The sequence below is a fragment of the Enoplosus armatus genome, unplaced genomic scaffold (genome assembly GCF_043641665.1).
Source record: "Enoplosus armatus isolate fEnoArm2 unplaced genomic scaffold, fEnoArm2.hap1 Scaffold_109, whole genome shotgun sequence".
Classification (NCBI taxonomy): Eukaryota; Metazoa; Chordata; class Actinopteri; order Centrarchiformes; family Enoplosidae; genus Enoplosus; species Enoplosus armatus.
In genome coordinates this window covers 10635-21106 of record NW_027261207.1, presented here as the reverse complement: position 1 = coordinate 21106, position 10472 = coordinate 10635, and the positions used below count along the sequence as shown (strand labels likewise).

General features: G+C 46.2%; 1 protein-coding gene across 1 annotated transcript; it reads right to left on the bottom strand.

Annotated features, from left to right (window-relative positions):
• Positions 1-2109: 2109 nt before the first annotated feature.
• LOC139307200 (A-type voltage-gated potassium channel KCND1-like) lies at positions 2110-8813 on the bottom strand. Its single transcript, XM_070931061.1, has 3 exons — positions 8658-8813; positions 5034-5279; positions 2110-2826 (listed from the first exon to the last, which is right to left on the bottom strand). Exons 1-3 carry the CDS (start codon positions 8811-8813, stop codon positions 2110-2112), a joined length of 1119 nt encoding a protein of 372 aa, XP_070787162.1.
• Between the last annotated feature and the right edge of the window lie 1659 nt (positions 8814-10472).

Genomic DNA, 10472 nt, shown 5'->3' with positions numbered 1-10472 from the left:
GGAGAGAGGAGAGGAGAGGAGGGGAGGAGAGAGAAGAGGGGAGGAGGAGAGAGAGGAGAGGAGGAGAGGATGGGAGGAGGGGAGAGGAGGAGAGGAGGAGAGGAGGGGAGGAGGGGAGAGAGAAGAGGTGAGAGAAGAGGAGAGAGGAGAGGAGAGGAGGAGAGGAGAGAGAAGAGGAGAGATGAGAGGAGAAGGAGAGGAGAGGAGGAGAGGAGAGAGAAGAGGAGAGGAGAGGAGGGGAGGAGGAGAGGAGAGGAGGAGAGGAGGAGAGGAGAGGAGAGAGGAGAGGAGGAGAGGAGGAGAGGAGAGGGGAGGAGGGGAGGAGGGGAGGGGAGGAGGGGAGGAGGAGAGGAGAGAGGAGAGGAGACAGAGGAGGAGAGGAGGAGAGGAGAGAGGAGAGGAGAGAGTAGAGGAGACAGAGGAGGAGAGGAGGAGAGGAGAGAGGAGGAGAGGAGGAGAGGAGGAGGAGAGGAGGGAGGAGAGAGGAGAGGAGGAGACAGAGGAGACAGAGGAGGAGAGGAGGAGAGGAGGAGAGGGTGTCCTAACAGTTGCGTTTCCTTCAGATGCACAGGAGTACTTGGAGTACACTAGGTTGAGGTGTACAGTACCTGCAGTACCTGCAGTACTTAGTAAATACACGTTCTCTGCACTTCACTGAGTATAAACACACAGAAAACCTTCATTCAACAAAACCAGCAGAAGTAAAACCTCACATGCGTCAGTTTGACTCATTCACACGTTCCCATTCACAGACAGGTAGGAGTATAGAGTCATATAGAGAGTGTGTGAGTGTGTGTGTGTGTGAGTGTGTGTGAGTGTGTGTGTGTGTGAGTGTGTGTGTGTGTGTGAGTGTGTGTGTGTGTGTGAGTGTGTGTGTGTGTGTGAGTGTGTGTGAGTGTGTGTGAGTGTGTGTGTGTGTGAGTGTGTGTGAGTGTGTGTGTGTGTGTGAGTGTGTGTGAGTGTGTGTGAGTGTGTGTGTGTGTGAGTGTGTGTGAGTGTGTGTGTGTGTGTGAGTGTGTGTGTGAGTGTGTGTGAGTGTGTGTGTGTGTGTGAGTGTGTGTGTGTGTGTGAGTGTGTGTGAGTGTGTGTGAGTGTGTGTGAGTGTGAGTGAGTGTGTGTGTGTGTGTGTGTGTGTGTGTGAGTGTGTGTGTGTGTGTGAGTGTGTGTGTGTGTGTGAGTGTGTGTGTGTGTGTGAGTGTGTGTGAGTGTGTGTGAGTGTGAGTGTGTGTGAGTGTGTGTGAGTGTGTGTGTGTGTGTGAGTGTGTGTGTGAGTGTGTGTGAGTGTGTGTGTGTGTGTGAGTGTGTGTGTGTGTGTGAGTGTGAGTGTGTGTGTGTGTGTGTGTGTGAGTGTGTGTGTGTGTGTGAGTGTGTGTGTGTGTGTGAGTGTGTGTGTGTGTGTGAGTGTGTGTGAGTGTGTGTGAGTGTGTGTGTGTGTGAGTGTGTGTGAGTGTGTGTGAGTGTGTGTGTGAGTGTGTGTGTGTGAGTGTGTGTGAGTGTGTGTGTGTGTGTGAGTGTGTGTGTGAGTGTGTGTGAGTGTGTGTGTGTGTGTGAGTGTGTGTGTGTGTGTGAGTGTGAGTGTGTGTGTGTGTGTGTGTGTGAGTGTGTGTGAGTGTGTGTGAGTGTGTGTGTGTGTGTGTGTGTTTAACAGAAGGATGGTCGGTTCAGTCGGAGCTTATGGCAGCTTCCTGACTCACTCTCTGTTTCTGATGTTTCCGAAGGCTCTTTGAAGAGCAGATAATGGATCAGAGCTGCAGGGTGAAGACACCATCATCATCCTCTCACACTCACAACACACACTCTCCATCCATATGGCAGCAGTGAGTGTGTGTGTGGGCGGCAGCAGGGTGAAGACACACCACCGTACTGGAGAAGCAACGAGTGGGAGCAAACACACACACACACACACACACACACAGTTTCAGCTTTTCACACTTCATCTCTCTTCATGGTGGAAACAGACTGTAAAACTCTCCTCTGTAACAAATAACAATGACACATCCGCGTCCTGACATGCTGGCGTTGCCATGGCGATGATATCAGTGGCAGAGTAAAATCAGTTTAATGACATCGCGGCAGCCAGCGAACGCACGGCGTTAAACTGATGTTGACTCACCCGAGCGTCGTCATGGTGACGATGGTGTACCAGAAGGAGGCCGGGATGGAGGTGAAGGTGGAGCCCTTGGTGCCCTTCTCGGCGTAGAACATGACGGTGGCGAAGATGATGATGGCCATGGTGAGGGAGAAGAGCAGGAAGCCGAGCTCGGAGGCGCAGCTCTTCAGCGTGTAGCCCAAAATCCTCAAACCCTGCGAGTGACGCGAGAACTTGAAGATCCGGAAGACGCGGAAAACCCGGAGGGTGACGAAGGCGCCGCTCACGTCCTCGTTCTCGGGCATCACCAGGCCGATGTAGTAGGGCATGATGGCCACCACGTCAATCACAGACATCACCGAGCGCATGAACTTGCAGCGGCTGGGCGCGGCGAACAGACGCATCAGGTACTCGAAGGTGAAGATGAGGACGCAGGCCGTGTCCATGCAGAAGAAGGCCAGCTGGTATTTCTCCCCGCAGGGAAGGTCTTTGCCGCCTATTTTGCGAGCCCGGCAGGGGACGGTCTCCACCACGTTGGCGATGACGGAGACGGCGATGAAGAAGCCGGTGACATAGTAGAAGACCAGCGCCATGGTGGAGGTGTGGGGGTTCTCGAAGGCTCGCCACAGCCGCTCCCTGGAGGTGCTGTGTGGAGGGAGGGGGGCGTCCATCGCTTCGTTGGCCTCCGTGTCCTCTGCCAGACGCTCCTGGTTCTCCTTTTTCCTGTCTCGGTATTCCTTTACAAAGAGGAGAGAGAAAGAGAAAGATTAGCCAACTTATTATATATACTTCTATACACGGACACGATGCTAAACGCTAAGGTCCAGTCAGAGGACAGACGTGTGTCTGGCCAACATGAGCTCGTCCCTGTTTAACCTGGCAGCTGAAAGTTAAGCTCGTTGTGGAACCGATGGTATCTCAGTGATATTCAAAGTGCTGCTTCAATTACAGATATTTATTTAGCCTGGCTAAGGTCATGTTAGCTTCATGTCTTGTTAAGCAATCCAGAATATCTGACAGCAACAACAATTTGTCCCACTTGGCAAAAACAACAAAACACAATAAACAAAGTTAATTCAGGCTACTTATCTGGTGTGGCTACACAGCTAGCTATCACAGAATAATACATGAACGCTCCCAAGTCAGCGTAACCGCTCTTCGACATTTCATGGATGTTAGCTAAATGCCCTGATAAATACAGTTAGCTTAGCATCACTAATATCACAATAGCTTCTCTCCAACATATTCAGACAAGATGGATAGCCATGCAGTCACAACAGATAAAAGGAAAATTAAGCCTACATGATCAATGTTTTATATATTTGTAGAGGTTAGTGAAACCGGCCAGTTTGCTTCCAGTTTGTTGACGTGGGAGATTTCCATCGAAGCTGTCAGAAACTCTCCAATTCAAACAACTAGCTGCTCGTAACGACGGCGTGGATGACATGACATGAAGGCAGCTGTAGTATCACGCCTATATCGTGCTAGCATGCTAATATTACATTAGCTTCATGCCCTGTTAGCTGGTGTTGGTTTGCCATTAACTTCAGTAAACTAAGCTTAACCATTTAGCCGCTCTACATTTTGGCTGTTAACAAGAAAGTGAGCTAAGATTGGGAATAAATGAAACGCCACAGCCGGCAGCAGCTACAGGTTCTGATAAACTAGCCTCTGAAAAGGAGGTTCAACGCCTTTCCTTGTTGACAGAATCGCCAAATAACCTGCAGAGTGATTATCTCCACCAAAATACCAATAACTCACTTTGTGCTGCCTCATTCAACTCCACCAAGGTTAGCTGCCAACAAAACAGCAAGCTAGCTATTGTAATGAATTGAACTTTAACCCCTTACAGCAGCCAGCTTCCTCCACTGTGACTAATAAACTGGGCTGGAAGGATGTGAAAAGGTATAAGTTACCAGAGAAGATGGTGAACAGCAGCAGAACCTGTGAAATTACTAGAGGAATGAAAATAAAAGTCACATGGACTGTTTCTCGTGGGAAATCATGGGGGAAGTGTTGAGTGAGTGAAAAAAGAAATCCAGAAATTAGACCCTCTCACAGTTGAATCAACACGACAAGCTGCCAAATTTGAGAAAGTAAAGACCCATTCATGAGTCATTGGACGGGTCAGTTATAAAAACAAGGACGTAAAGATATAAAAGCCTCTGAAGACGAGGCTAATGGGACAACATAAAGAGCTCTGAGGGTGATTTGTTGTCCAGAGAGTGAGTAGGGAACTTGTTTATGACTTATTAAAGGAATCACTAACAGAAACATGGGGTACGACGGCTGCCAAAATCAGTGGCAATAAAGAAATCAGATTGCATTTGAGCTTCAGAAGGCTCATCGCCGCCGTCTTAATGAGCTGGAGTTTGATAATGGGGTTTGAATGCAGCACTGGTTAGTAATCCTCCTCAGATTCATCAAGGCTTTTACACTTTACTCATTTAGCTGATGATGCTCTTCTCCAAAGAGACGTAATGAGTGCAGCAGCAGAATAACCAGCATTACAGTCAGCCATTACGATCAGAAGTCACAGCATCCACACGAGTACAGGAGGACTGACGCAGCCATTATAAACGTTATCAACTGTAAGAGCTGCAGGGCTAAAACAAAAGAGGTTCATAAACAGTAGCATCCCAAGCTAGCTAAACAAAGTCCATGTGCAACATACACCTGCAGCTGTTTCTCAGTAAAAGTCCTCTAGCTGCCTGAACTTTGATGGAACCAAGAAACAAAGCAAGGAGGGCTTTTATTCTGAAGCAGCTGCAGGAACATACCGTCAACAACCATATTACACACTGGGCCATCAGCAATTAATGTAGCACCAATCATTACAACTTCCAGAACACCAAAGCAGAGTCAAGCGTTTCCTCAAGTTTTGTAAAGACCCAACCAGGAACATGCAAGTGATTATCTGTGACTTTCAGCATTTCAGGTTTACCTCCATGCAGCAGTCTCCAATGATCTCTGGCACGATGCCGTAGAAGGCCAGCTCTTCGTCGAAGGCCTGGATGCACTCGTGTCGCGGGTAGTGGAGCTTCCCGGTGCGGTAAAAGTTCAGAATGTGCCGGAACATTTCGGGGTCTCGGTCGAAGAAGTATTCCTGCGTGTCCTCGTTGTAGAAAAACTCCTTCTCTGAAGAGCCCAGCAGCGTCTCTGGATAACGATCCAAAGTGTTCTTCCATGTCTGGAGAAAGGGAACAGGATAGAATAGATGTTTTCTTTTTTCACTTTGACTAAAACTGGTTCTCATGTGGGTGTCCGTGGCGCTGAATTACAAATCTCCCAGTTTACTTAATTCTACTTCACAAAATGTATTAAATGCTGCCTTCAAGGGCAACCAGAAATGCTGCAGTTTTGCTGAGTGCTGCCGAGTTCACTACAGTTCGGACATAAATATATTACTTTTTATGTACTTTTACTTTTTATACATTACATTTCATCAGATGTTTTTTTCCCCACATAGCGTTAGAGCAAACCAGCATTTAAGCTTTACACCCTTTACAACATTCAACGTTTGGGAGGAACATCGAGCTGTTTGTATTCCAGTCTGAAAGTTGAAGCTAGTTAGCCTAGCTTGCTAACGTTAGCGCTGATTCCCACCAGACGTTACTTTGTGTTCACATTAATTTAACACCTGCTGAGTCATCAGCAGCTCTCACACACTCAGTGTTTGGTTGGTACTGCATTATGGAAAGGAGGGGGCTAGTCTGTGCTAGCTGTTCTTCTTTATCCAGATGTGGTGACAGCAACTAACCGGACTGTCAAAGCTAACTCCTGTAACCTCAGCTGTCCAATACTCCATGATTCGAATGTGCTGAGTAATGGAGAGAGTGCTGAGGTTACAGCTGCTTAGCTACCTGTTAGCTTGTTGGAAGTGATATGACAAACCGACAGTCAGATTATTGTCAGTTGGTAACAAAAATTCACTGAAAAACAAAATTGTTCCTGTTCGGCAATTACAATGTTGACCAAATAAGTGGGCATGTCAAAACGTATTGATTTCCTTTTAAATTAATTTTAATTTCAGTTTAATTTTTTATAAAATTGCAGAACCTGTAATTGTCAGTGCCTTTTTCCAAGGTCACCATCAGGTTGCTAAAATGATTTCACCAGAGAATGAGACAGTGTCCAAATCATCATCCTTTCTCTTGAGTTTAACCACTTCAACACCGGTCATATATGCTCCTCAACTCTCCACACTATGTTAAATATTCCTTCCATTTGAAGGAGTTACTGGGACGTTGAAATGGGAGCATTGAACCGTCACTAACCGAAGGTAAAAGTGAAGTGTAGGGTCTATTTTATGCTTTGATGCTATTGTTTGGCATTCCATTTTAAAAGCAAGCATTACTGTGTGTTTGTGTTTCTATATATATCACTAGGACATCAAGCTGCTGTATTTTGTTTTAAAGAAATAGGACAAAGTCACAGGCTTGACAAGAACTTTCTTCTTGTCCTGCCACTGCAGCAGAAAGTACTTCGGTGCTGCTTGATTCCTGAAAGCCACCAAAATCTATTTTTGTTGCAGAGCCATTTTGTTATTATTTCTGCCTAAATGCACAGCAATGCGCTGATTAGACGTACAGTATTTACCACTTCCAGCCTTGGAAGTCGGAGCAGAGCTGCAGCACATTGGGAGCTATGGGAGTCTCTGAACTTAGCTCTGGAAGTAACACTGCTTTTAATATTCCTCAAGGTTAGGAGATACTATCTGTGTTCACTTCGACACGTATTGAGCTTATAATAACTAATAACAAATTCTGCTTCATTAAAAAAGGCAAAGACTGTGCAAGACTGTGTCCAGAGGAACATTTGGTGTCAACTATGAGTCCCAGAGAGCATTGCTGTAAAAGAACATCCAATCAGAGAGCTTCAGCTTCTGTAGCCAGGCCTCTGATGGTGGCTGAAACTGGAGTTGATCTTAGATAAATTCATAAATATGAATCAATCCACTTCTGGAGTTTGCAAATATTTTGCAGTAACACTCTGAATATGGTACAGTAGAACTCTTGATATCATGACCATGGCTGGAATAGCTGCTGAGGCTCATGGGTAGTGTAGTTTTTAGAACCATTGCACACACACCAAACTGAAGGAATAAAGCCCATCAAAGCCTGCACGGAACAAGTCCTAAATCTGTGCATGTACAAGACAGTGGACAATCAACCAGGTCAAAGACAGAAGTTATCAGTGACGTTCCTTTACAATTTGTTAATCTTTTGTCATTTTAATATAGGAAAAAAATAAAGGAGAAAGACAAACATCACAGACAATGAGATTACGGTTAAATTAGCAGACTGTGACAGTGGTGAAGAAAACTAGTTTGACCTTAAAATGACGGATTATTGTACGAAAGAGACACAGAAACACTTCAGTGTCGTTCATAGATGACTTTGGATAGACGTCCCCTGGCATCACCCCTGATGGTGAGACTGCAGCTCAGTGAAGCCATTTAAATAATAGTTTAAATAATACTTTTAATAATGTAAATGTAAAAGAATTACATTTCACCCCATGAAAAGATGCCCTTGTTCTCAAAATAAAGAGCAGTGCCTACAACCTTTTGTAAGACTTTACATTTCAGAGGAAGAACCTCTGCAGAACATGTTGGGTCATCTGATGAGGTTCACAGTCATGTTGGAAACCTGGTTGATTAATAAGGTCCCTGATTTGTCAGGAAGCAGTCTAGCATCTGTAGGATTTACATTAATTATTGGACAAATCTACAAACATGATTTACGTCCAGATTTGATTGTCAACGCAGGTACAAGTTTGTCTTTTCTGAGGCCAGGCAGGAAGGTGAAGGTGTGGAGGTCTGCAATTTCATTTTGTTGAGCGGGCGTCACAAACACTTGTTTTGGGGTTTTGCTGAATTATCCAATAACAACATTCTTGTCTGGCGATAGGGTTGAGTATCCCATGGATTTACATTCATATTAAACAAATCTGCAACTCATAATGAAAACCAGGCAAGCTGTCAAAACAGGAAGTAGTGTTCTCTTCATGTGGGCAAGTAAGTGTGTGGTGGGTCAGGTCGGTTGATGGGCGCGTCACATCTCGTAACAGGCCTGCAATTAAAGTTTTTTAACCACGATCGAACCTTAACCTTAAGCACTTAAGTAGCTGTCATGTACAAATATTGAACTGAACATAATACTAATACGCAGGTCTGTTGTAGGTCCGGGATGCTACACGTCCATCCACCACCCATTTACTATCCACCTCTACATAAAAGTATAACTACTTCCTGCATTGGCTCTAAACGTTGGTATTGACATTGTAAGGTTGGAAAGTCTGAAGAGGTCGTAACTCCAGCGCGTTTCGGCTTGTGGCTTGAGCCGAGTCTCACAATAAAGTTGTTCTTTACACTAAGTGTTGCTGGAGGTTTGATCTCAGCAGACCTTTTTTTCCTTCTTCATGCACCCTGGAAGTCGGTGACATTGTGGCAGGAACCCCTGCCCTAAATCGTCCAATACGGACATTATTTCCAACTGATGGCCTTGCATCTTCCCCCACCGTGCTACCATATTTTGGAGCATGCTCAGTAGACACCAGCACCCACCTGAAACCTGACCCCGCTGACGTTGACGTACAGGATCTCATCTGATCTGGACGAGTTGTCCACGGGAGGTTTGGGCATCGTCTTCTTGGCTAACGGCAGCCATCCCACCGCCGCAGCCCGAGCAAACGGCAGCCACGTCGCCACACCGGCCGCCATCTTGCATCAGCACGTCCAACCTGTAGAGAGTCAAGTTCTGTCCTCGGGGGACGTTGGAGCTACTGGATCCGATGCAAGTGCCTTAACTAAATCCTCGCTCACTTCTCTTCCTGCCCTGATTTCCTCGAGTGGTCGGGGCAGCCAGAGAGAAGATGGTCGGACATGTTGAGGGGGGAGGAAGGGGGGAGGAGGGGCGGAGGGAGGGGTCAGATGGCAGTTAGGTGTCAAGCCATGAAAAAAACGCTGTAAAGGAGCGGGAAGGCCGATGCATCTGACAGGTATGTGACCCGTCTTTTATTTTGACGAATCTGACGTCCCTCTGGTGGGCGGGGGTGAAGCCTTCCTGTTGCTCTCCTCCTGGCCTGCAAGACGCTCCTCAGGGTAAACTGACCCTTTTAAAACCCAGAAACTCTCAGGAATTAGCTGGAATATTTCCTTTTTTGGTTGTTTGTCCGATTGCAGATTTCAGCCTACAAGCAAGTCCTTATCTCCTAAATAACAAGTTCCACTTCAAAAGACAGACTCTCCTGATAGGAAAACATATTTTCTTGAAATCTCAGCAGTCTTAGAACAGCCAGATATGTGTGAAATAATAACAACGTTATTCTGATATTGCCGTCACAGGTTTATTGCTGCTGGGATTTACAACAAAAAGCAAAAAGATATAAATCCAGGTTGGAAAGCGTTAAGACTCTGGTGTCTGGCCTCCACCTCGCTGCATCCTCCTCTCTCTCTCTCTCTGTCTGTATCTAGCTCTCTCGCCCGCCCTCTCTCCCTCTGAAGACTGATTTGTTGCAGCGCCGCAGCCTTTCAAATTCTTATTAAATTGTGATGATGGTTCCTGAAGTTGCAAGATAGACAGAATCGCCTGTGTTGCCGCCCTCCCTCTAAGTGTTTCTCTGCTGTGGAGATTATGGATGTGCAGCCTTCTTCTCTTTCTCTCTCTCCTTTTGCTTTTGCTTGCTGTTTTGCCCTCTCTAATTTTCCTTTATCTGCCTCTGTGTTTTTACTGTCTCTCTCTCTCTGCCTTGGTGGAGCATTAGTGGCAGCGGTGGTGGTGGAGAGACAGCAACTCTGGGTTGGAGAGCGAGGAGGAGGCGTCAGGCCGTCCTTACTCCATGTCCATGTATGGCCGTCCTGTCAGGAAACACACAAACAGAAACAGAGACAGAGAGTGAGAGACAAACCAGGAGGAGAGGAGAAAGAGAAATGAGTTGTCAAAGGAAAGGAGGGAGAGAGGAGGAGGAGAGAGGAGGTATGGGAGGAAAAATTAGAAGATAAATTGGAGAGGGAAAGAAGGGAGGAAAGCATTGAAAGAAGGAGATGTGGGAAAAGATGCAAGCAAAGCGAAAAGGAGGAGAAAGAAGAGAGAGTTCAACGGAAGGAATGAAAAACAGAGTGTAGTGAAGGAAAGAAGGGAGGAAAGGAGAGGAAGACAAACGAGAAATGGATTTGTCAAAACAAAGGAGAGAGGAGGCGTGGTGGATAAAAGGTAAATAGAAGAAGGGATCAAGGAAGGAAAGAAGAGGAGAGGAAAACTAGAAAAGAGGAGCAAGGAGAAAAGATGGAGGGAAGGTGGAAAGGAGGAGAAACTGAGTTGTCAAAAGAAAGGAGAGTAAGGAGCCGTACTGACTCTAACCTCAAGGATCAGTCTGCTGT

What these genes read in the sequence shown, in the direction of transcription:
- LOC139307200 (XM_070931061.1), bottom strand. Translation starts at nt 8,813, where the DNA reads ATGGCGGCCGGTGTGGCGACGTGGCTGCCGTTTGCTCGGGCTGCGGCG. An exon ending in TCAGCGGGGTCAGGTTTCAG is followed by an intron (nt 5,280 to 8,657) that starts GTGGGTGCTGGT and finishes CCCTTTCTCCAG; the next exon opens with ACATGGAAGAACACTTTGGA. An exon ending in TTGGAGACTGCTGCATGGAG is followed by an intron (nt 2,827 to 5,033) that starts GTAAACCTGAAA and finishes CTCTTTGTAAAG; the next exon opens with GAATACCGAGACAGGAAAAA.